Source organism: Mus musculus, chromosome 14, assembly GCF_000001635.26.
Source record: "Mus musculus strain C57BL/6J chromosome 14, GRCm38.p6 C57BL/6J".
Classification (NCBI taxonomy): Eukaryota; Metazoa; Chordata; class Mammalia; order Rodentia; family Muridae; genus Mus; species Mus musculus.
Window position 1 is genome coordinate 30,482,251 of NC_000080.6, and position 25,829 is coordinate 30,508,079.

Genomic DNA, 25,829 nt, shown 5'->3' on the forward strand with positions numbered 1-25,829 from the left:
GTTTCTATTTCACTTCAATGGTGATGATCATTGTCGTGTAGCATGGTCAGTTTCTATTGTGTACCTGTGTTTGGAACCTTCCTGTCTTTCTCCAGTTTTCCTTCATCCAAGCAGTGCAATCCTACAATAGCTGCTTCTCCTCTCCAAGCCTGGGAAAAGTGGCTCAGAATTTTTAAATTAATGCATCCCAAAGAGATGCCTGCCTAACGACTATCCCATGTTAAAAAGAACACATGCATATAAATGTCTATGAAAACAGTATAATACAGTGGCTATAAAGTAGTTGAGACAGCACTCTCGCTGGTCTGTAGTGTCTGATAAGAATTTGCATTCTGTGCCTGGTTCTGCCCCTGTCTGCTTCTTTCCCAAAGTTCTAGGCTATTCCTAATTCATATATATTTTACTTTAAGCTTTTCTGAAAATTAATTTTTTAAACTGTTGGTCTGTAAAGGATTACAACTTTGCCTTGTTTGGCAACATAGAGGCCTAAAGGGCAACCCACGGATGAGCCAGGTCGTGAAACCCTTGTATTCCTAGATACCTAGAGCATTTGCTCTTAGAGGCAAGTCTCTTTCCTTGGGTTCTAGAACTTAGAGCGGTAGCAGCAAGGTTCCTGATACATGGTTCTTTTTGTGTAGAGTTCTTTTTTGGACAGCCTTCCTCCACTGGTGCTAATTTATAAGAATTGAGTGCTCTTCTAAATGTTAGTGTAGAGCTTTGTGCTCTATCTAAATACACTTTCCCCTTTAAATGAAAGTATTTTGATGTTTGTATGACAAGCTTCTCTTTCTTTGATACTCTGTTTTCTCTACTTTATTTTCCTTCTCTAAAATAAAAAAGGTCTAACTCTAACCTCTTCATTAGCAATATAAGTCTCTAAGAACCCCTTACTATTAGAACAGTACTGTCTGCACATTTGGGGATATTTACAGGTCTAACTTTAAAAGACTAAAACAGATCTATTAGAGGAGATGTGAAATGTGGTGTCGTAACTTCATTTAATACAATTCGTATAACTTATAGCATTGGCTCTAAGAAAAGGAGGCTTAAGAGCCTCTCTTTGGGAACTGAACATTTTCTGTACCTTGGGTAAAAGTACACTAGAATGTCATAGTATTACTTTGCAGGAATCAAAAAAGAAAACTGGATTTGGAGTTTTTAATTGGTGTGGCTTTGGGCATGGGCCTTAATTCTGCAAACTTGATTCTTAGTCGGTAGAACTGGATTGCATTTTCTCCCCCATGATACTACAGAAACAAATGAGAACTGTAAAGTGTTAGGTGAGAATCTGCAGTGCATTGTGTGGTGGACCCCCTTGGTAAGGAAACTGAAAGCATTCTTACTGTAAAGGTCAGGTCCATCTAACTCAAGAAAAACCTACAAAGACTATTTAATGTAAGAAGAGTTACTGCTGTAATGAGTGGCAGGCATAGACTTGTACCATAGTTTTAAAAACCTGGTACTGGTAGCACATGCCTTTAATCCCACACTTGGGAGACAGAGGCAGGTAGATCTCCAAGTTCAAGGCTAGCCTGGTCTACAGAGAGTGTTCCAGAACAGCCCAGGGCCACACAAAAATCCTATCTCAAGAATATTCTTCAAGCATCAGTTTATTACATGTTTATATCAATCTTGGTTTACATGTATTAAAAAAAAACAAAAAACAAAAGTCAGAAATCCTCAATTGCATGGAGTTTACATTCTGGTAGTGGAGGGAGACAGTAGTTGAGAATAGGTGGGTATCAGGGTGAGAAGGTGACGTCTGAGCAAATACTTGCTGGAGAGGAGATGCTGCTGCCAGTTTGGAGGCCACAGTTCAGACAGAGGTCTCGAGGTAGAAACAAACCTGCAGGTAGTGGCAGGGACCCCAGTGTGGCAGAAGTGTGACTCACAGGAGGTGAAGTGGGGTGGGAACCTTGGTGACTTGTCTTTTACGCTGAGGAAATAAATCTTTTTGAAGACTTAGGTGCAGAGAAGGAAATGTCTTATTTAATTGTTTTTTTAAGAGTTGAGGCGTAAACCCCAGACTTTCTCATGCTAGGCAAACATTCTGCCACTGAGCTATATCCCCAGCCTTGTATTTTTGGTTATGATTTTAGCTGCTCATCGTGTTGTATGATGCAATTAGGAATTTCTTTTTAATGAGAATAAAGGATAACATTTCCTCAGAGTGAAAGGTAACGTGTGTTCTCTTTGTTTAAATCTAAGGTCAGCTTCGCCTTACCATGGCTTTACCATTGTCAACCGACTGAACATGCACAATCTGGTTGAGCCAGTGAATAAAGATTTGGAATTTCAGCTCCATGAACCATTTCTTCTGTATAGAAATGCAAGTTGTGAGTATATCTGTTTGCATTTAACAGAGTGACTTTAATTTCAGAACATTGGGTTTCAAATTATACTAAATATGGCCTACATTATAAATGTGTGTCTTGGTAAAAGATCAAATTCTTTTTAAATGTATATGTTTATGTGTATGAGTGTTTGTGTGTATGTGTGCACAGAGACCCCAGCCCATGTGTGGAGATGAGAGGACAACTTTCAGGCATTCTATCTTTCTACCATGTGGGTTCCAGGTATGACTCGGGTTGTCAGGCTTGAGGGTGTGTCCCTTCACCAGCTGTGCCATTTCACCAGCCCCAAAAAGCAAACATTTTAAGTTAGCTCTAAAATTGAATAGGCCTTTGCACATAACTGACTTAGGTTATTTTAGTGAACTGTCCCATCTAGGCCAGTTGCTAGCATCATAGTTGTGTATGTTATGAGCTGTCATGTCATTTGTTTTGCTGTAGGGCTGAGCTGTCTGCTGCTGTCCCTGAGCAACAAAACTTAGTCTGACAGACACAGTGAGCGCAGACACTCAGCTTTCCACAGAGAAAGCCCTTCACCATGGATGGTGACACTTTCAACCCACGAGTCTAATAGTGTCCAGTAGGTACAAATTCTGTGCCAAAGCCGTTGTGCTTTCATGATAGAGAGCAACCTATGCCGGGTACGCACGTGGTTTGGGGACAAGACTCGAGGTGTATGGCATACATTTAGTTGGAGAATTCTAGGCCAAGGTCTTGTCAGGCATTTTTACAGTTTGTAATAGCTGTTGAATTTAGTCAACAAAGCTCAGAGTAGCCCTTTCCAGAAGAGTGTAGATGTTCCTCACCTCACCAGTGGCATTACTTGCTGGTAGAGCTATCATAAGTTGAAAGTTTGTTAATATACTTAAGCTATTGAATGCCAGAGCTTAGCAACACAGTATACTATAAAGTATCAGTTGTTCCTCCACCGTGATCATATGGGATTGGGAACTGTGACTCGTTGTTACTGTACAGTACTGAGGGAAGTATCCCACTGTGTTATTTCTATTCCTATCACAAGGGAAATGTACAGTCCAAACTTTTTTTTACTCAGTACATACTACTTTCATAACATTTATAAGCCAAAGGGGGGGGAAAAAACTTAAGTCAGATTATCATAAGTATGGGACCATCTGGACAAGAAAGTATAGTTGAAGATCAAGGCTTTAGCTCAGTGGTAGAACACTTAGTGTTCATGTGCTTTGGGTTGGATCTCCAGCCAACACGAACGTGGTGTACGTTGCATTCTGATAGTTAAGTATGATGTTAGAAGTGTGACTGAGGACAGGACAGTTTGCTTATTGTTGACCCAGGAGAGATACCAAAACAGAGTGGTGATTTAGAAAGCTGGATGCCTTGCCTGTCCTGGAACTCTTTGTAAACCAGGTTGACCTTGAACTCACAGAGATCTGCCTGACTGCCTCCCCAGTACTGGGACTAAAGGCATGTGCCGCCGCCACCCAGCATTTCTTGCTCATTTTTAAGTATCTACATAAAATAGGATCTCTCTCTTGACTTTTCAGTAAACTATGTCTCAGGATTTTAACTCTTGTATTTTAAATCCTATAGGCTTATTAGAGACACTTTTGAGCCAGGAATGGCGGTGTACATTAGAAATCCCAGTACTTTGGAGGCTGGCAGCTTGTGCTATATATAAGCTCCTATCTCAAAAACTTTTAAAAATGAAAATAAAAATAGTGTGTTATTTAATACCTGTAAATTCAGGATTTATGTGAACTAGTAAGAAAGAGGAGAATGTTAGAGATGGCTGTTTCATGTTAAATTTCCATTATGGGGAAATTCTTCAAAAGAATACTTATAAAATTTTTAATATAAAATCAGACCGATATTGCTTTTTACTGTTGTGACAATTCTGTATTGCTCCTAATCATTGGGAAAAATCAAGAGACTGAATACGCATTACCATGTGGCATAAGCCTGAGACCTTCAAATCCTTCAAAGCCAGAGTCCTGTAAAACAGACTTATACTGGCCGTGCTGGAAATGGAGCGCTCTGGAGGCAGAGGCAGGTGGATCTCTGTGTTCATGGCCAGCCTGATCCACAGACCCAGCCAAGGCTACATAGTGAAACCCTATCTTTAAAAACCGAACAAACAAAAAAGCAAGCAGAACCTAACTTTCCAGGGTTTGAGTTTTTGAAAGTGACGCGCTAGTACATGTGCAGAACAAATAAAGGCAAATTTATAAGCACAAACTATCATCTGGTTTTATTATATGAAAACTTAGTGGCTATCTAGACTGTAATAGAATCAACATAAAATTGTCAGTGTTCTGTAAGTTGAACCCATTACAGTATCATAGACTATTCGTAACACTAAATGACATACTCTAGTGGAGAAAATGGAACTAATGCTTTTACAAAGGATAGAGACAAAGATTTCCTTACTTGAACAGAGAACTCCCTTATGCAGGTCTTCCCACTGGAGATGGCATTTAAAGGAGGAGTTTTATCAGAGATGGTAGGACAGCATAAGATAACCTGGAGTCTTAGGGTTCTGGGTGTACATTGTCTAATGAGTCCTGAGCGTAGAACATGGCTTTGTCAGATCTGGGAGCTGGTGGGTTGTTTGGGGATTTGTCGTTAAGTATAATGTCAGGATCTGATTATGCGTATGGGTAATTATACCTGATCCTGGAGCTGTTCTTTCATCATTCTCTTGCGGGAGATGCCACCAAGTCTGTGGCCCATTTAACTCAAACTATGCTTTCGCATCCAGCTTTCTTTCCCTCGTGTCAGGTTTTAGCATTAATGTGGGAGGCAGAACCAAACATGAACTGTAACTTTCTACTTGTAAACTATTTGATGTACTTGATTGATTGATGTTTAGCTTTTCTTTCTGCAGAATACTTGCTCACCTACTCAGCTCCCAAGGAGAGGTAAAATCTTAAAGAAGATACTTTCGTTGGGTTTAGTGCTTCTCATGAATCTTTGAGAAATACTGTATTTTCATCCTCTCTAAGAGCCTTTTGGAAGCAACCCAAGGCTTTAGTTGGACTTTAGCAAGAATTGAGGGGTTGCAGATTCTGCAGTTACTGAACAGCAGCAGTGTTCCTGTTTGGAAACACCTCTCTGGTTCCGAACTTAAAAAATAAACAAGAGCTCAGATGTTCAAAAACTTGTTGAGGAGCGATGAAGGAAATAGATGTAGTCTAGCATGTTGCTCTCCAAAGCCAGGGTTCCAACCACTGCTGCAGCAGTAAAGTCGCATAATGCACTCTAGAGCAGAGCTATCTACTAAAGCTCTGCAGGGATGGAGGGCTTCTGCGCCAGCACTGTTCAGTATTGACCACTGCCGTATGTGACTGACCACTGAGCCAAGTGTGCCTCGTGTATGTAAGGAATGTGCTTGTTAATCTGCTTAGCCCATCTGGATTTACATTCACTCTGCAATAGTGTTTGGCATAGTGAGCAGTGGGAATTGAAGCATGAATCTGTACTCCGGCAACCTTTTAATTGTGTCCTGTGTAATAGGACATGCTTTTATGCCTCCTGTTTAGTCATTCAAATGCTGCAGAGTACTTCCCTAAGAATGGCTTTACTATGGTAGTACTTTCTTAGAATGGAGTTTGGTTTGCAGACAGTTGTAGTCTTTGCCATCTTACTGACTGTTAACCTTGTATGAACCACTTAACCCTGATCTGTTTGTCTGGAAAGGGTATAGAGAACATAAGGTATTTTGCCAATTGTTTAGAAATGTCACTTATATTGAAATGTATCTCCAGCTTAGACTCAAGCCAGTGATCTTATTAGTGAAACAACTAAGGTCTTAGGAGTCCCAGACTCTCTTATGACACGGCTTGTAGGGTCTCCTTTACCACTTCTCACAGGAACCTCAAGCAAGCTGCGTCACAGGAAGTTTTTTCTCCACTCCTTCCCCCTATTTTTTACAGTGCTGGCTCTCAACCCCGGTACCGTACACAAATAAAGGGAAGAATGAGAGAGGCATACAGGAAGGGAGGGAGAAGAAAAGGAAACAAGAATGAAGGAAAGAAAGAAAGGTAGCTAGATTGATAAGCTGTGAACTTTAAACAAGATTAGCAATGATTCATTGTGGAGCTAATGAAATAACTCGGTGGTAAAGCAGTTACCTGCTGTGCACAAAGCCCTGGGTTTGATTCTCAGCACAACAAAAAATAAACATCTAGGATAGCCACTGCAGTTACCCTGTCAAAGTAGAAAGGGAGAAAGCAACTAGAAACTCCAAAATAAATGGGTCACTGAAGGAACAGATACGTATGGAATGTGTATATGTTGCTGGAAATGGAGGGTAGAATGAGATATTACAGCCGGGCATGGTGGCGCACGCCTTTAATCCCAGCACTCGGGAGGCAGAGGCAGGCGGATTTCTGAGTTCAAGGCCAGCCTGGTCTAGAGTGAGTTCCAGGACAGCCAGAGCTATACAGAGAAACCTTGTCTCGAAAAACAAACAAAAAGGGAAAGGGAAAAAAAAAAAAAGAATGAGATGTTACCATCCAAATTTTAACCAGGAAAAGTTAAGGTAACTATATTAAGAATACATGACTGACAAAAAAAAAATAGTAGGTATATAAATATGAACAGTTTTGAACCAGCTTGTACCTAGTACATGTGAAATTTATAAAATGAATGTTAAAAATCCATAATCATTGCAAATTTCTGTAAGGCTATGGGATAGTATGCTTAGGCTCTCTAGGAAAGAAAAGAGAAATCTGAGTGGGGATGAAGGAGAATGGCAGTGAGAGGAGACCCTGATGGCAGAGAGCGGAAGCTGCGTGCAGCAGAGCAGGCCCACAAAGCAAAGGCCTCATCTGTAGGTAACGGGGTAGGCCACCAGCAATAAAACAAACTAACCAGAGGGGTACGGTGGCCATGCTGGGAGTACATAGCCAAAGGCATCTTTTTAACAAGCAGTTTTTAGAAACAAATAGTGAACGTTTTGCCAGTGAGTTTAAAACTTAGAGAGGGAGTTTCCTCGAAATGTCCCATCCAACAGCCGTGTCCTCAGGCCTAAGCAGATCTGAACGGACTCAAACAGTACACCAGATTGTCTGATGATTAAATATCTACCCAGCACGGCTAAAGAAATCCCCAGAGGCACGTTCTGTTTGGTTAATGAGACTACGACAGTTCTCTGTGTAGAGACCAGACTCGGAAACTCGTCTCCTCAGGCTGGGCTTCTGTGGTGAGGAGCCCATGCTTCATTATCTACTTCAGCAAGATGCCTCACTAATACTTGTCCTAGGTCACTTTTTCCCAGTGTCGGGACCGTTGGAACCCAGTTAATTGCAGATAGTAAGTCTATGTCATCTGTCTAGCACCTTACAAGATACCGTACCATAGCAATTTAAAAACTATTATTTACTTTCAAAGATTTTTGTTGTTAGGTTGGTTGGTTTTTGTCCTTTAGTTCTCTCTGTTTTCTGGGTGAACTTTAAGTTTACAGGAATGTACTTGAGTTTTCAGTGACTTAAGTTCGTCTTCCACTGAAGGGTTAAGTTCCCCAATGCAGCTCATGCCTGTAATTCCTAGCTCTCTGGAGGCTGAGATGAAAGCATTGTCCAAGGTTGAAGCCAGCCTGAAACCTACATAGCAAGTGTTAGGCAAGCCAGCCTCCCCTACCCTGCACACACACACACACACACACACACACAGATTCTTAATAAAGTAATGCTACTTCATTAAGCCTGGAGCTATATGTACGTAATTCTTAAACAGCTATAGAAGACTAGCAGACACTCATGATTTAAGGTCTGTAACTTAAAAAGAGTTATCAATGATAAACATGAAAGATTATTAGCCTTATAGTGTTGGAAATCTGATATGTCAGATGGGATGATATTTTCCATGTTTTTCCTAGTAATTTTAATGACAATATTTGCCTATTAATTAGAAAAAATATGTGTTATAGATTTTCTCATTTCGTTCCTAACCTTATTCTGGACTGGGGAAGTGGAGTGGTAGTTTTAGCCAAAGGAGGAGTGAGTAGTTTCGTGCTTTTGTTAGACTTACAGTTTTACTGGAAGGAATTCTCTAAATGAAGACAGCCTTCCCATTTGCCCACTGGCCACCTGCCTCATTTAAGACGTTTTTTGTAACCCCAGATGAACAGTCCTTTTCAGGCTTCCCAAGAACACCTGGACGTGTCCAGGTTTCCTTCCTACCTGACACTTTTAAGCAGTAGCAGATCTGTGATTTCTGTAAAGCACTATGAAAATAATCATATTTAGATAAAACCCAATCTGGAATTTATCCAGAAAATGTTAATGCCATACAGCTACAGTGTCATCTGCTACTCTTTATCCTTCCTAACAACAGTCAATTCCCTGTAAATATAGCCGCTAGGAAAGAATACAACTGTTAGACTCACCTGCAAAGGCCTGGGAGAAGTCCTCCGTGCTTTCTACCGCACTTACAACTCTGCCTTTATATCGGGCATCAGTCTCTTGGGAGAGAACGCTTTTAATTAAAATTAGATCACTAGAAAATGTCGGAAGGTTCATTTCCACAGTGTTGAAAATACAGCCACCGAGCGGAAAGTTGTAGTGAAGAAATGCTGTAGCGCTGTTGTTCTGTGTTTCTCCTTGTCCTTTCGCAGTTCAAGGGCAAGTCAACAGTAGAGATGGTAGGTAGGTGGCTGTTGGCATTGGAACAGATCTTCAGACTTAAAACACAGTGCAAGAAGTTTCCTTGCAAGATGAGTTTATAATTTATCAAGTCAAAAAATGTGAGTTCTACCTCCAGACTGAAAAAGGAATTTATAAACAATTAAAAAGAGAGTCCAGCAGTTTGTTAGTTGTGCTCTCCTGGCTCAGCGCAGTGCTGCTCACAGCCTGAGAAAAGGGAGGTGGTCTCGCGCACCCGCCTGATGCAGCCCGGCTTTGTAGGACTCTGTAATCAGAAAGAAGAAAGGACCTGTGGCAGCTGCATTAGCCTGGCCTCCAGGACCAAGATAAGGAAGGAGCCTCCTCACTCCTGCCACCGTTAGAGACTGAAGAGGTAAAACACCATGAGAATACACAGGACGCAGACAGGAGTTGGCTGAGGCTGAGGTCAGACGGTGGGAAACTGTTGCTGTCTCCTGTGCTGGCAGAGCCACTCCAGACACCCTCCTACTAAGCTTTTGAATCCTCGAGATTTCAAAATGTTCAGAAGGGATTATTTTTATTAAGATTCATACTGGCTTTTCCTCCCGAAGGTATTTTTGTTGAGTTAAAGCAACTTCTGTCTTTGTGCTCCAGTGTTATTTTCACTGTAAGTTAGATCATTACAGTTTAATAAATACTTCTGATGTTTTCTTTTGTGAATTCATAAAAAAAAAGTATAGTCACATATCTAGATGATAGAAATATATCAGCATGTATATAGATTTACGGTTGTATTTATATAAATGAAATTCATTACTGCTATAAAAGTTGAAGCACAAGGTAACCACTTGCCCAAGAACTAAGGCCCTGTGGAATAAGAAGCACAAACCTCAAGACTGAGCTCTGTATGTCCAGTGCCTAGGGGTCCAAGCAGATATCAGCTACAGAAAAAGTCACTATTTCCAGCCATGACCAACTTTGTCTTTTGAGTTAAAGGAAAACACAGGATAAGCATTGCTACCAACATACAAAAATTATATATTTGGTTCTTAAACACATAGATCCCTGGGTTATCATCATCATTATTATTATTATCCATTATTGTTGTTGTAAAGACACATATATCAGCTGGGCGTGGTGGCACACGCCTTTAATTCCAACACTTGGGAGGCAGAGGCAGGCGAATTTCTGAGTTTGAGGCCAGCCTGGTCTACAAAGTGAGTTCCAGGACAGCCAGGGCTACACAGAAACCCTGTCTCGGAAAAAAAAAAAAAAAAAACCTCATACATCCTAGACTGGGCTTGAAATCTCTGTGTAACTAAGGATGACTCTGAATTAGTGATTCTCCTACCTAAACCTTCAAAGTGCTAGCTTTCCAGACATGCACTACCATGCCCTGTTTTTGCAGCATTGGAAATAAAGCTCAGGGCTGAGTGTATGCTAGGCACACGCTCTACCAGCTGAGCCACAGGCACATCCCCACATACCTGATTTCTATGACCATATAGTACTAACATCACTGCAGTTACTGATCTCAGCCAAATTCTGGGTAGGACATGTCCACTAATCGCACAGTACTCTTGAGGTCTCTTCTATCCTATAGGTATTTGTGCTTATAACTCTGATTTGGATGATCTAGTAATAAACTAGTAAGAAAATGTATGGGGAAGTAGAAGTCAAGGGAGAAAGAGGCTTGTGTCTTAAACCATAATTAGAGCCGGGTGTGGTGGTGCACACTTTTTAATCCCAGCTCTCGGGAGGCAGAGGCAGGCGCAGGCGGATTTCTGAGTTTCAGGACAGCCAGGGCTACACAGAGAAACCCTGTCTCCAAAACAAAACAAAAAACCATAATTAGACCTATATCCCAACATTCTAACTGTGGATCCCTGGAAGTCCTAAACGGCAATTTGGATCTATAGTTGCCAGATGCCATTTGCTACTCTCTATCTTCCCATCCAATATGCTAAAATGGTAGACTGGTGAAACTTAGAGTAAGTAGATAGCTAGCAGGTGGTGGACATGCCCAGCATTGGGTCACACCCACAGTCATGCCTAGCTTACAGAGTGGCATTTTTAAGTCACATGGCTCGAGTCTTCTTCTCAGTGTTCATTAAGTAGATATAACCCCACTTAGATTTTAGGATTGGGGCTCTTTCTCTGCCATGTTAGTGTGCATTGATGTTCTGAGGTGACTGTCCTTTGACTGAAATGGTAAGCCACTGTACCACTGTTGCCAGCAGATACAAAGCACCCTCTCGTCTGAGTGCTTGCAGCCTGCCAAGTATCTCTTGTTAGAATCAAAGGCCAATCTGCCTTGGCTCCATACAGGGGCTGCCTGGTTTATTCCTATCTGAAAGGAAATGATCTGTCAGCATAGAGACATTCATTTTCTTACTAGCTGGAGCAGACTGCTGTTTATATAGCTGCAGTGTTCTATTTCTGACTATTAAAGAGTATTTGACTATATTGAAAGCCCATTTTCTTGTTTTTGTACCCTATTATAGGAAATTTTCATATCTTCAAGTCTCATTGATGTATATGTCTGTGTGTGTGTGCCTGTGTGAGTTTGTGTGTGTGCATGTTTCTTTAGAAGTCAGAAGCTGTTGGAGCCCCTGGAGCTGGAGTCAGTTGCAGGCAGGTGTGAAGGTCTTAGGAACGGAATGCAAGTCCTCTGCAAGGCAGTGTCTTTATCCCTGAGTCAGTCTCTCCAGCCCTGCTTTACAGCTGTACAACCATTTCCACTTTGGGCGTTGGTTGGTTCTTGTTTTCACAGTACTAGGAATTGAACTCAGGAAATTGATCCATCTCTGTCTCTCTTTTTTCCCCCCTCTTCCCCTCTTCCCACTTCTCCATGCTAGGCAAGAGCTGTACCACTGAGCTCCATCTCCAGCCCAGAAATTCACAGTTCTTGTTCTTTTCTTAATTCCTCCGTGTTGTTTAGTGTGTGCCAAGGGAGAGGGGGTTGGGGGGACGTGTGGGAAATATGGCAGTCAGCAATCAAAAACCATCTTGCAGGGCATCAGTTCTCTTCTACCATGTGAGTCAGGGATTGGCATTGAGTCATCAGGCTTGGGGACAAGTGCCCTTGCCTACTGGGCCACCTCTCCATCCCACAGAAGTTTATAACTCTTAACACTGCCACCAGAAGTCCTCCTTTTCTTCTTGTCTCTGTATGAAGAAAAGTACCAGCCTGCTCAGCTCCTTTGAGAAACTAGGCCAGGTATAATGATCAATAAGACAAGACAACAGAGACACAGGAGAGGGTCACAGAGGCTCTAGAACTCTGCAGAGTCTGAGCAGCCTCCATATTACTTGAATCCTCCTGATGTTGTATGTACAGCTTAAGTAAAGCTAGATAAAATTAATGTCAAATTTTTAGCTTGGCCCTCATACAGGGCTTTGTTGAAAAATAGAACATTTTCCCCATCAGCTCTTGTGGTTTTCTCAATTTTAGATAATACGGATGCTTTTAACAGGTTTTTTCTGTGTGTGTGTGTGTGTATGTGTGTGTGTGTTTATTTTTTCCAGTTTCCAAAGAAAAGGACCCTTCCCCCCACCCCAGTTGAACAGTAGGAAATCACTTGTTTGAGGATATTTTGCACTTGTTGTTTTTCATGGAAGTACAATATTTTATACTCCCTACCTTCCTACCTTTTCAGTAACTGCTTTTATGCCTGACTGACTTGGGACTAGCAGTCAAAATCTATGGTGGGTATCCACCAACTAGTTCCCTTTGATCTTCAGAAAAACCATCTATGAAACAGGTGCAAATCATTATTTGCTGTGGGAGAATAATACTGCATTGCCGAAAGCCTGAATCTTTTGTGAGATAGTTAATCAGAGGAGATTATTTCAGACGTCACAGCAGGAATTGCTGGCACCGTGTTAGGACCTTTGAGTGTACTTTCTCTTAAGAATACTTAGCTTGGGTTTAGAGACAGGGTCCCTGTGTCTCGGCTATCTGGCAGACTTATCTGTTTTTCCTCGCTAGTGGCAGTGACAGGCTTAGTGGCAGCTCCTGAGCTTTCTTGCCAGTTGCCTGCACTGAGCTTTGATATGTTGGCAGACTGCACTGATTCTCGGATGCGTCTCTGAACCTCTACAGGTCTGCTTCTGGCAGAATGGAGTGTGACTCTTATCCTTTGCCCATTAAGCTATCATTCTGGCCCCCTTATCTAGGCTTCTTCTGCAAACATGCCTTTGAAAGTGTTTGGTTCTTTTTTGGCAGTTTATTTTGATAATGGACAAGTATAGAAGCAAATGTCTTATTTCTAAATTACATGGGATTTCTTGAAAGAGGAAGGGTGACTTAGTGAAAATTTGCCTTAAACTGGCATCTCTGGTGAAATTACTTTGGATTTCAATTTGAAATTCTTTCTAGTAGTTTAGTGTGGCATCCCTGGCTCTTTAACCCAGAAAGAGCTTTATGTTACTCTCCATACCTGATGCATCCATAAGTACGTTGTCAGCACTGCCACTCACGTGATCGGGTCCAGCTGCAGATTGTCATATGTGGAAAGTGGAATCTTCTGTATCAGAGCTTTAGTGTTTTAGGTGTTCTGAGCCAAGCTTGGAAAGGGGGATATTTAAAGAAAGGCGATTGCCTGTAATTGCCATATATGGACACTCTTGAAAGCCTTGGTGTAATCTACACTATGTTGGAGTAAGATTTAACTTCTAGACCCAGTAGTAGATATGTGGAATCATTTTGTAACTAGGCAGCTTCTGTGTTCCTTCCACTGAGAAGTCAGATTTGTTCATTTATGTTACATAAAACTTTTCAAGGTTCCTTGTTGATTGGAAGCACATGCAGGATTTTGAAATTCTGTGAGTAGAATTTTAAAAACTGGGTCCCAGGCAACCTTCCATGTTCAGTACCATAAGAGTCTGTCGCTACCTAGGGTCTGAGTTAAAGGCAGTCTTAGTGTCAGTGAGGTTTCCCATCCCAAAACACGGAAGGCATTCTTGTTCTTGTTCTTCATTCATTAAAATGAAGCCATTTGCTTACTCTGTTTATTCTTAGCTTAATTCACAGCAGCAACAGTAGAAAAATCCAGCTTAAAATCTTTAAAGAATTAAACAGCAGATTGTCAAATGATTTGACATGAAGTCTTGCAGAAGTGGTCTTAATTCAGTATGCATTAATTCAGTAATTTGCCATCAGAATAACTTTTATTAATTGATTGGCCTTATGAATTGATATATTCTTTTTTTTAAGATTGATTTATGTAATTTATATGAGTACACTGTTGCTCTCTCCAGACACACCAGAAGAGGGCATCGGATCCCATTGCAGATGGTTGTGAACCACTGTGTGGTTGCTGGGAATTGAACTCGGGACCTCTGGAAGAGCAGCCAGTGCTCTTAACTGCTGAGCCATCTCTCCAGCCCCTAGGTTGATATATTTCAATAATATCTTTACAGGTGTTATTTAATATTTGTTTAAAGGGGAATTTAAAAAAATAAATAAAATCTTTATTAGAAATAAGATTTCTTTTTGTGGCCTAGGTTGGTTTCAGACTTGATTCTCCTGCCTCAGCCTCATGAATAAATTACTAGGCACAGGCCTTGATCACACCTAGCTTTTGATAACAGGTTTCTAAGAAAAGAAAGTTTGGAACTGGAGAGATGGCTCAGCAGTTTAGAGCACTGATGGCTCTTCAAGAGATCGAAAGTTCAATTCCCAGCAACCACATGATGGCTCGCAACCGTCTATAATGGATTCTGGTGTGTCTGAAGACAGCTACAGTGTACTCCTATACATTAAATAAAATCTTCAAAAGAAAGGAATGTTTTAGGCTATCTTAGGTTAAGAACCTGTCTGAAAAAATAAAATTCACCACCATCACCCATTTCTAGTAATATACCATTTTTCTGTTTACATGCGTGAACAAAGGGAAATTTTTCATTGTCAAAAAAATAAAAGTTAGTGAAGCCAGGTATGATGACTCATGTACTCACTCCTCAGGAAGTAGAGGCAGGGGGATCAGAAGTTTGACACAAAAACAAATGTAGTAAGTAAAAATACAAAATACTATTTCTCGTGTTTATATTTATATTTTCTGAGTTTGTTGGCATATGTGCGAGCCTTTGGCTCTCTGTGTAACTGAAAATGGCCTTGAATTCGTAAGCTTCCTGCCTCCACCAACCAGTGCTGGGACCACAGGTGTTCACTATCACGCTTGGTTGTATGTAGTGTTGGAGACCAAACCTAGGATTTTCCGAATACTGGACTAGGCAGGCCAAACACTTCCCCAGCTGAGCTACAACCCGGCAGCTTCTTGTTTCTTTGAAGCATGGTCTTGCTGGTGTAGTTCAGTCTGGCCCCAAATTTGTGATCCCCCTCACTTTAGCCTCCCAAGCGCCAGGATTAATTATGCACACTGCCATTCCCAGCTTCATGCTATGGAATGAATATGCAGTTTTAACGTAGCTTTTTTTTATTATTATTATTTTTTATTTCTCTGTCTTTAGGAGTAATTGAAATTCATACTACTTTGTCTGGGCAGTGGTAATGAACACCTTTAGTCACAGCACTCAGGAGGCAAAGGCCAGTCGATCTCTGAGTTCAAGACCAGCCTGGTCTACAGAGTGAGTTTCAGAATCGTCAGGGCTACACAGAGAGGCTCTATCACTACTTTTATTGCATTAAAAAGCTTTATGGTGCTAGCAGGATGACTCAGCATGAAAAGTTACTGCCAAGCCTAATGGCCCGAGCTGGATCCCCAGGACCCACATGTAGAAGTAGAGAACCAACTCCCTGGCAAGTTGTCCTTTGATATATGCATGCTTTGACACAGACATAAATAAGTATAAATATGTGCATGTATATAATTTAGTTTTAAGTTACTTTTAATGCAACGAGATCTAGGTACAAGGTGTGGGGTGACAAGGCAGGTGCTCTAGGAATGTTCTGGTCCTAAAATTATTTTTTCCTCTGGTTTATTAATAAGCCACATAGTTGTCCTCTTAGACTCCTGTTTTCCAACCACAAAAATGCATAACACAGTCTGAACAGTCCAGCAAAAGATTTGTCTCGTATCAATAAACACAACTGTAAAACCTGGAAATGTTAGAAAGCAATGGAGAACTCTGAAGGCTAGACAGAGGAAGGTGGTGGGATGTGTGACAAACATACAAGCCAACCCAACCCAGCAGGAAGCTGTCTTTCACAGTCTTAACACGATGCAAGCCAGCCTAGCAACAGAAGGTAGCCCAGGTGGACTTGGCTTCCCATATATCACATGGGACTTGTGCCAACAATGCTAAGGCAAGCCAACCAAACCTGGCAAGAATTGGAAGCTCTGCTGATAAGAAGTGACCACCAGGGAGGTGCTCTCCCTCCCTCCAGGAAAAAGTCAGGATGGGAATGGCAAGAGGGGTTTATGTCTTCAGTCTGGCCTGGGTGATAGTTTTTTGTTGTTTTGGGTTTTGTTTTTTAATTTAATGATAGTTTTTATTTTAAGAAGCCTCGGGAGCCATGGTAAATGCCTGCCTTTCTAGGTGGCTCTGACTGAGAACCTACTAAATTCCTACTCCAAGACATTAGAGACAAAGTGTGCTGGCACATGCCTATGAGCCCAGCACTTGGGAAACAGAGATGGGAGGATTAGAAGTTCAAGGCCACCCAAGGTTAAAGAAGAAGGGTGGGGAGGAAGAGGAGGAAGAGGATATAAAATCAACTCATAGAATACAAAAGGAAGAAATTTGTAAAGATGAGAATACAAATCAAATTGGAAAAAGCTTGTTCTATGAAAAAAATACGATTAAAATGTTTAACAAAACTAAGGAGTGCAGACACAAGTTTAGAGTTGGGCTAGTGCCAAATGTGTGTGAGTTCTGCAGAGGAGATCCTGAGTTCCTGATAGCATAGGCTACAAAGTGAGGGCCAATCTCAAAGAACAAAAGCAGATTTGTCTCTATAAGGGGGGAAAGATGAGATATTGCAAATCCTGCAACTGTTAAGCTATGTGAGATTTTTATGAACTTTACATTCTTAAACTTTTGATAACTTTGAAGAAGTGGGATAACTCCTTAAAGCTCACAAACAACTCAACCAAGATAAAACAAACAGCGTGAATACTGCTGACCTCCATGAAAGAAATGGTATTTGTAACTTACAGGTTCCTGAGAAAACCCAGGCACAATTTATCTTACTAGAGAATTCAAAAGAATTACTACTAATGTTAGTCTCTTCAGAGAGTAGGAAACAAAAAAATACTTCTTAAATGTTTCTGTAAGGCCACTATTACCCTTTCAGGGTTTCTATTCCTGCACAAACACCATGACCAAGAAGCAAGCTGGGGAGGAAAGGGTTTATTCAGCTTGCACTTCTGCATTGCTGGTCATCACCAAAGGAAGTCAGCACGGGAACTCGCAGAGGACAGGAACTTGGAGGCAGGAGCCGATGCAGAAGCCATGAAGGGGTGCTGCTTACTGGCTTGCTCAGCTTACTTTCTTACAGAACAAAGTACTGCCAGCCCAGGGATGGCCCCACCCACAATGAGCCCTCCCACCCTCGATCACTAAGAAAATGCCTTACAGCTGGATCTCATAGAGGCATCTCCTCAAGGGAGGCTCCTTTCTCTGTGATAACTCCAGCTTGTGTGAAGTTGACACACAGAACCAATACACCCTACTATCAAAGCCAAAACAAAACAAGAAAACTAAAAATAAAAAGTCTTGTTTTTTATGAACATAGACTCAATAGCTCTCTACTAAATTCTAATATACCAAGTGCCTTAATACATTTAAAAAAGTACTCAGTGCCCAGGAAGCATATGCCAGATATGGAAAGTTGACTCTGTTGAAAGTCAGCGAATGGAGACTGCCAAGTCAGTAAGCTAAAGCAGTAAATAGCGTATGGCTTGTGTTACTGTTTTGTGTTTGAGGCTGGGCCTGGCACAGGATAGGCAAGTGTTCTCGAGTTCAGCAGTGTACCCAGCCCTCAGGATTACAAGACTGTCCTCAAATCCATTGTCCATTCTTGATAAAACTGCAAATTAGCAGTAGAAGTGAAGTAGTACCGTGCTGAAGCATGCCTACAGAAGCGTCCAGCTAATGACTAGTGCTTGTGGTACAGGACTGAATGCATTTCCTCTGAGATGACAGACTGTTGCTGGCACTGGGACTACTGTAATGAGTCAAGAGAAAATACTACCTATAGGACTCAAACTGTCCCTAATCAAGTGATATCATTGTACATATACAACTCTTAGAGCTGACAGAGGATTTTAGTAAAGTCTCAGAATATAAGAACAAGACCAAAAAAATCAGTTGTAGGGCGGGGGATTGTGTGTAGTTAGAGTGCAAGGCTTTCCATGTAGTCCCTCGTACCACAGAAAACACATCTAATTTATTGCAATTTTATGTACTAACAACATGGTGGAAACAAAGCAATGCTATAATCTGAGTTTAGTGGCACACACTTGCAGAGGAAGGAGGATCAAGAGTTTGAGGTCAGCCTGAGCTACATCAGAAGAGTAATTCAAAAACGTCGAAACAACAGCAAAAACCCTACTAGATAAATAGATAAATAAATAAAACTTTAGGAAAAAAAACCTCCCCATATAGATATTAGGAATTAGGCTTTAACATAAATTTTTACATGAAAAGCTCTAGAAACAGTCTTTGTGATAGTTTGAAAGAAAATGGCCACCATAGACTCACAGGAAGGGGTACTTTAGGGGGTCTGGCCTTACTTGAGTAGATATGGCTTTGTTGGAGGAAATGTCTCACTGGAGGAGGGCTTTGAAGCCTCAGAAGCTCAAGCCAAGGCCAATGGCTTACAGTTATCTTTCTGCTGCCTGCCAATCAAATGTAGAACTTTAAGCTCCTTCCCCAGCACCTGCATGCTGCCATGCTTCCAGCCATGACGGTAATGGACTAAACCTCTGAACTATCCCTACCTTACAAGCCAGCCCCAATTAAAAATTTTTTATAAGAGTTGCCTTGGTAATGGTGTCTCTTCACAGTAAAAGAACACTGACTATGACTGTCTTAAAGTACAGGCAACTCTACTCATTATTAAGGCTTATTTCATAACTATTCTAATGAAGACATCACAGGAATAGACAAACAACGTGAAAACATCCAGAAACAGATAGAAACAAAAAAGCCCCACTGCTACTTACAGAGAGAGTCAAGCTTCCTGGCTCGACGGAGGCTGTTCTGTCTAAGAAGAAGGGAAAACAGAACAGAACGGGTGCAGTAGATGCTGTGATGGCTACTGCTTTGTCAGCCTGACAGGATCTGGTGTCACCCAGGAGTCTAGCCTCTGAACATGCCCATGAGGGGTTCATCTAAATTGGGTTCATTGGTGTGGAAAGACTTGCTCTAACTTCCAGACAGACAAAGTAGCTCCACAGTAGCACATAGCATTCTGCTTCCTGGCTGTGGGCGTAGTGAGCCCAGCTCCTCCAGCTCCTGGCCTGGCCCAGTGACTTACCTCCAGCTGACAGACTGTAACCCTTGGAGTGCATCACAGCACTCTACTGGGCCATGTGCTTTGTTCATTTTCCCTTACATCGTCAGTGTTGCTGCACACTATATCCAAAAACGGCTGTAATGGCTAATTTATATATTGTCATCTTTATGATAAAAGTGGTTTATCTTGCAACAATAATTTTTAAGTCTTCAATTGTGTAAAATGCCATACTAGGATGTGAAAAGGTGACAAAAGAAGTGTGATGGGTGACCGCAGAGGTCAGTTTTGGTCAGCTGACAGCATGAGCAAAGTTACTTCAAAACTCTAAAAGATTTGTCGTTGGAGTTTAATTTTATTCTATTTAAGATTCAAGAAACTCGAGCCGGGCATGGTGGTGCACACCTTTAATCCCAGCACTTGGGAGGCAGAGGCAGGCGGATTTCTGAGTTCGAGGCCAGCCTGGTCTACAAAGTGAGTGCCAGGACAGCCAGGGCTACACAGAGAAACCCTGTCTCGAAAAACCAAAAAAAGAAAAGATTCAAGAAACTCATAAATTCTGCTTTTTGCCTAGCCAGTGAACTTGTTTTTCAGTAATCAAGACATTGGTTTTACTTTGTTAGTTTGTAATTATCATCCATACTGATTGAATCAGCAGTCTTTCTTGATAAATATGTATGTAATAGTGTATTTGATATTTAGTGACAGTTATAATGTTTAAAACTCTGTGTGTGGGGGTCTGGGGAGGGAGTCTGCGTGTGTCTGTGGTTTGGGGTTTTTTGTTGTTTTTTGTTTGTTTGTTTGTTTGTTTGTTTTCCACTGGGATGACCCAAGCACCACTGAGTTATGTATATCACCAACAGGTTTTTTTTAAATTTATTTTGTGACAGCCTTGCTTAGTTGCCTAGGCTGGCCCTAAAATAGCAATCCTCCTGCCTCAGCCTCCAGAGTAGCTGGGATTATAAGCATATCTTACTGAGCCTCACTTGGCTTTTGTTATTAACATCTTGAGTCTTGCCTGTCCTGATTCAGAGAACTTTGGGGAAAGGCTCTGTGTTTTGTTTTATTCCTCTTTCTTTCTTTCTTTCTTTCTTTCTTTCTTTCTTTCTTTCTTTCGAGGGATTACTAATAATTTGAGAGTCTGGTGGTGAATTACATTGTCCATGTACTCATACTTGAAAACTGTATGCTTATCTCTTTTTCCTTTGTTTTTCAAGTGTCAATATACAGTATCTGGTTCTATGACAAGAATGACTGTCATCGCATAGCAAAACTCATGGCTGAGTAAGTATTTATAGTATTCCATAGACTAATGAGAAATGAAACATTACTCTAATCCCAGCTTCTCTTCAGTACTAACATCCCCGGTTAATGCCTTTTTATTACCAAAAGTTTGGCAAAGGCAAATTTTATTTTTCTAAAATTACCTGTAATCAGTCCTATTGGTTCCAATGTATTTATAATCTGTGTATGCATTAGAATGATGTGAGTGATTGTTACTTCAAATGTAAGAATATTTAATGATTTAATGTCAACAGCATTTTTTTAAATTTTTAGATTTTTCTTTGTTGCACTTATCCACTGTATTCAGTCCTACAGACAGTTCAGTTTAACAAGTCCAGCTGCCAGATTGCCTGGCAGAGAATATGAGGTGCATCAGGACATAGCCTGACTGCCATGTCCAGTGATATAGTAATCTCTACTAGGATTAGTGGTGCTGTTTGGTAGCCTGATGCAGATTACACACCCTTTACATGAACTTGGTTTGAGCACAGGCTGGGTTTAACAGTTTCCAGTCTATACAGTTAGTCTTCCAGAAGATATTTAAGACTCACAATCTTGAACTCTAGAAAATAATTTCCATTGAGTTCATGATCTAAATAAAGGATGGCTTTTTACTCTTGTGCTAACCTGTTGAAGTTAGCTCTTGAGTAACCATAATGCAAGATTGCCCATAGTGCTAGGTGGGGCCTGGGATGATATAAAACTAGAGCAAAATGTGCAGTGAGCAGTCTGTTCTGGTGTATGTTGGCTTCCTCTTTAGTTTTTGCTCTAATCTGCAATGAACTCTTTACTCTCCTGCCAAGTCAAAATTCTGTTACTCTCTTCAGGGTTTGTACCTATGTGTTTGGAGGAAAATTTTAGTTAATCATGCTGAAAGTATAATAGTTTACTCAGTAGCCTCAATTCTAGGTATGCTTCCACATACAAAGGGCAAGTTATAACCCAGGTCTACTGGCATGTCCTGACTGTTAACCTCCTTGCTGCTCTGTCATCTGCTGAGCTTGCATGGCAGACTAGGTGTGTTTACCGCCAGCTGCACCTCCAGGGCTTTGCTGCCTGGAAGCTGACAGTCAGTCTTACGAGAGAGAGGGTTGGCTTTGTAAAGTTACACTGCTTCTCAACATTGGTGTTATTTAGTTTACAAAGATAAAGATTTGTCCTGCTCACGGTTGTAGGTGTGGTATAGCTAGAGGTAGTGTAGCTCAGGAGCATGGGCTGACATCTACAAAGGACCTTGCTGTATTTGGAGTGGCGAATGTCACACAAGAGAACAAACTTGCTGTCTCTGAGAGTCTGTCTTGTAGAGAGAGCTCTCAGTGCCATCCTGGGCCACCTGCCTTATGACCTCAAGCAAGGCATTTATTTGATACTTGCTTTTTGTGTTCTGTTTGTTTTGAAAGTGGCAGCTGCTCAGAAGAGAAGTATTTAAACTTAGGAATGTATATGTTCTTCTGCCAGATTAGAGCATGTAGGCCTGAGTGGAGAATCTGTCTGTGTGAGCCCCGACAACAACTGAGGGAAAATTGTGTTTTCTGGGGGCCTTGGTGGCACTCCAGATACTAACCTGCAGTGGTTATTGGCTGAAGAATGAACATGTGAACAAGCTGTACTAATCCCCAAAGTAGATATGGAAGTAGAAATGGGACGCAAGGAAATTACTAAAAGTGATGACAGATGTCTGTAATCCCAGTGCTAAGGTGAAAGGATTGTGAGTTCAAGTTCAGCCTAGATGACATAGCACATGTCATCTATATAAGAAAGGAGGGTCCTTTCGGAATAAGCCCTCTGCTCCTGAATTGTTGGGTTAGCTGCCTGTCGTCATTGTGTATCACTTCTCAGTTAACGCAATTACCAAGTGAGCCTTGTAACCATAAAATCTCATGGCAGGAAGGACCTGTTGTTCATTATAGTTTGTAACTGAAATCTGAATGCATCTTTTAAAATTAGCTGCATTATTAAAATCTACACAGGCAATAAAATACCCATGTGGTCCCCATCCAGCTTTCAGTTCCTAACATTTACTAGAATTGCTCAATTACTTCAAACCTTTTCTATGGTAAGGAACGAGGATGTTATTTAAAAATGTATGCCTGTAAAAAGAGCTAAAGATCCCCACCCCGCCAGTGACTTTCTTTCTTAACTTGAGACGGCCTTGTAGGGTTTGAAGTGTAGAATTAAATAATGCCAATGAAAATAGAATGCGTACCCCTAACCACCCTGAGTTTGGTCACGTATTTAGTGCAGAGGCTTTTATCTGCTTAGAGATTCATCCATATTCATTTGCAAGGCTGGTCACAGTGTGATGAGTCACACAGCTTCTGAGTCTTAGTGATGTTTGTGGACCACTTAGTTCTACTGGGGTTGAGTTACTTGTAGGAGAAAAGGAAACATTTGAATGCATTTCTTAACGTACCTACTTCTGCTACCTCCAGAGAGAGGTTCTGCTTTTCTTTCTAAAGGTAAGGGACTTTGCTGTTGTGAATGGGATAGTGATGTGGTTAAGTTGTGTGTGTCTGGAATGAAGTAACTGAGGTAGTAGGCTCTTTATCTATTGCAAGGACAGTGTCATGTGACACTCTTACAAAGTGAACAAAAGAGCACTTGGGACCGGTTGTGTAGAGTGACCTTTCTGAAGCCTGTTCTCCTCCTACAGTGTGGTAGAAGAGGAGACACGGCGATCCCAGCAGGCTGCTCGAGATAAACAGAGTCCCAGCCAGGCCAATGGCTGCAGCGACCAGAGGCCCATAGATATCCTGGAGATGCTGAGCCGGGCCAAGGATGAGTATGAGAGGGTAAGTCTCTGGTGCGGGCCAGGGAACAATGAACGAGGTGGGGAGGCCTGCTGGTGTCTTAGACTGGAAATTCGCTCCTGCGCAGGCTGCAGCCACTAGTTTAGAAAAGAACAGTCTGTGATTTCATATGCCTACCTCAGAGGACTTGGTTAGGAAGGAAATGTGACCATGCTTGTTTTGTTCTCTAGCACTGTAGAGTTACTGTGGGAGAAAGTGATCTTGGCGGGTGGGGTTGGCCTCAGTGCGTGTTTCAGGGAAAGCGTCGGCTCCCCTTTATCCCTGCCGTAATGTTCAAGTGAGACATGGCCTGGAGAATTTATATAGGTTTTGAAAAGTAGTCTGCTAGTTTGTATCCCATACTAGTAAATGGCACATCTGTGTTCTATAAGTGAGCTTTTCTTTTTCCTGGTTTGGGGGAGAGTAGTTTGGGGAGTATTTTGTTTCTTGGTTGTTTTGGGGGTTTTGAGACCCACTGATTTTGATTCTTGCTGTGTGGTCCTGACTGGTTTGGACTTTTTTTGTAAACCAGGCTGGTCTTGAACTCACAGAACTCCATCTGCCTCAGCCTTGGAGTGCTATGATTAAAGGTGTGTGCCACCATGCCTGGGCATCTCTGGAGTTTGCAATGGATTTTATGTTGACTGATAAGATGTCCTCTTAAATGATAATGAAAATGGCAGTTGTGGAACAATAGCTAATTTATTCAGCTCATGCATACAAATTGTTCACTCTGACAAACAGTACACTTGTTTTCTTTTCTTTGTTACTGTGGTAATGGAGTGTGTGGTTTCCTTGCCGTTTGTTTATGGATGGGGTGTCTTACAGGCCTCAGTGGCCTTGAACCCCTGATTTTCCTCCTGAGAACTAGGATGGCAGACACTCACAGCCACCCTTGCAAGCAAGGGACACTTGTTGACAGTGTCTCAATCCTGACTGCTGGGGAAATGTCCTGGCATTTCTCATACCATCAAGCCCTACACTCCCTGTAGGAAGCCTCAGTCTTTCTGTGCGGAGTTGCAGCTCCTCACCTCCCACTGCTAACTCAGTGCTTTCCTTAGTGATAGGTCATCTCCACTCTTCAAATCTTCATGAAGCAGAGTGCAGAAAGGGACCATTGAAAATTATGATCCTGAGCTGGCCGTGACTGTAGATCATACCAATGATCTCAACATAGGACACCAGGGCAGGAGTGCTGGGAATTTGAGGGCAGCCTGGGCTACAGAGTAGGACCATCTCAGAAAAATTAAAATGTTTCGGTGGGTAAAAATCACTTGCCTCATAAGTCTCTGGAACCCACAGTGGAAGGGCAGGACAGATTTCCAGAGGTTGTCCTTAGACTTCTACATACCCTTCAATGGCATGTATGAAGCCACATGTTATATATACACATACACAACCACAACAAATAGAAATAGAATAATAAAAATTTGATAAATAAATCCTGTTTCCACTGGAATAATGGTTGATACCTGTAACCTCAGCACTTAGGAGACAGGCAGAAAGACTTGATAAGACTGCATCTCCCCTCCCTTCCCCCTCCCCCTCCCCCCTCCACCCTCCGCAAGAAAAAGTATTCAGATTGGCTAAAAGAATTCAATTAATGCTGTGAGATATCTGCTTCCCCTCTTCTTCTGTCTCCCCCTTTCTCTGCCCTCCTCTCCTCCAGCGGTCTTGGGCCTCTGTGCTATGTAGTAGACATAGTGGTCTCACATAGCATCAGCTTCACTACTGAAGTATTTCATATACTGCCTTTTAATGTCTCCAGAATCTAGAATTCAGGGAACAGAGTCTGGCAAAAGTATTCTGGAGCTAAGTTTTCTCTTTAAAAAGCATTCTCACCTTCTAGTGGAGAAATATAGTTTAGGGCCCATAAGAGGTTTCAAGTTGCACTAAATTCCTCAGTAGCTGATAGATAAATAGGAACAGTTTCTTTATCTATAGAAATTAAATAGTGGTGGCTGGTGAGAGAATTCAGCAGTTCAGAATACTTGAAGAGGATCCAAGGTTACTTTCAGTGCTCCTGTGGTGACTTACACTGTTAGTAACTCCAGTTTCAGGGACTATAACTCCCTCTTCTAGCCTCTGGGCACCAGGAGTGCACACAGAGTACATACATACACACAGTCAGAATATTCAGACACATACAAACAAATCTGGGGGCAGGGGAGGTTGAGGGCTGGAAAGATGACTCAGCAGTTAATAGCACTTGTTGCTCTTGCAGAGGACCCAGGTTCAATTCCTGGCTCCCACCTAGTGGTTCACAACAATTCTTAATATCAGTTCCAAAGAATCTGATGACCTCTTCTGACCTCCATGGTCACAAGGTATGCACACAGTGTACATACACACATGCAGACAAAATCGTCATATAAAATCTTAAAGCATATATTTCTAA

General features: G+C 41.6%; 2 protein-coding genes and 1 long non-coding RNA gene across 7 annotated transcripts in view; 2 read left to right on the plus strand and 1 right to left on the minus strand.

Annotated features, from left to right (window-relative positions):
* Window positions 1–8,906, minus strand: part of Cacna1d (calcium channel, voltage-dependent, L type, alpha 1D subunit) — a 451,216-nt gene extending 442,310 nt beyond the window's left edge. The window contains exon 1 of the mRNA NM_028981.3: window positions 8,719–8,906. Within this exon, the coding sequence (NP_083257.2) occupies window positions 8,719–8,851 (133 nt within the window). The 5' untranslated portion in view covers window positions 8,852–8,906. The remainder of the gene's footprint in view (window positions 1–8,718) is intronic.
* Window positions 1–25,829, plus strand: part of Dcp1a (decapping mRNA 1A) — a 47,571-nt gene that overhangs the window by 2,765 nt on the left and 18,977 nt on the right. For all 3 annotated transcript variants that reach the window (XM_006519655.4, XM_006519656.3, NM_133761.3), the window contains exons 3-5: window positions 2,209–2,336; window positions 20,576–20,642; window positions 23,296–23,434. In XM_006519655.4, the coding sequence (XP_006519718.1) occupies window positions 2,209–2,336; window positions 20,576–20,642; window positions 23,296–23,434 (334 nt within the window). The remainder of the gene's footprint in view (window positions 1–2,208; window positions 2,337–20,575; window positions 20,643–23,295; window positions 23,435–25,829) is intronic.
* On the plus strand, window positions 2,344–6,341 carry Gm35566. Of its 3 annotated transcripts, XR_874484.1 has the most exons (3): window positions 2,344–2,992; window positions 5,215–5,248; window positions 6,263–6,341. It is a non-coding gene; the product is annotated as a predicted gene, 35566 (long non-coding RNA). The 3 variants fall into 3 exon arrangements; XR_383323.2 differs by having other exon boundaries at window positions 5,215–6,341; XR_383324.2 differs by having other exon boundaries at window positions 2,344–2,931; window positions 5,215–6,341.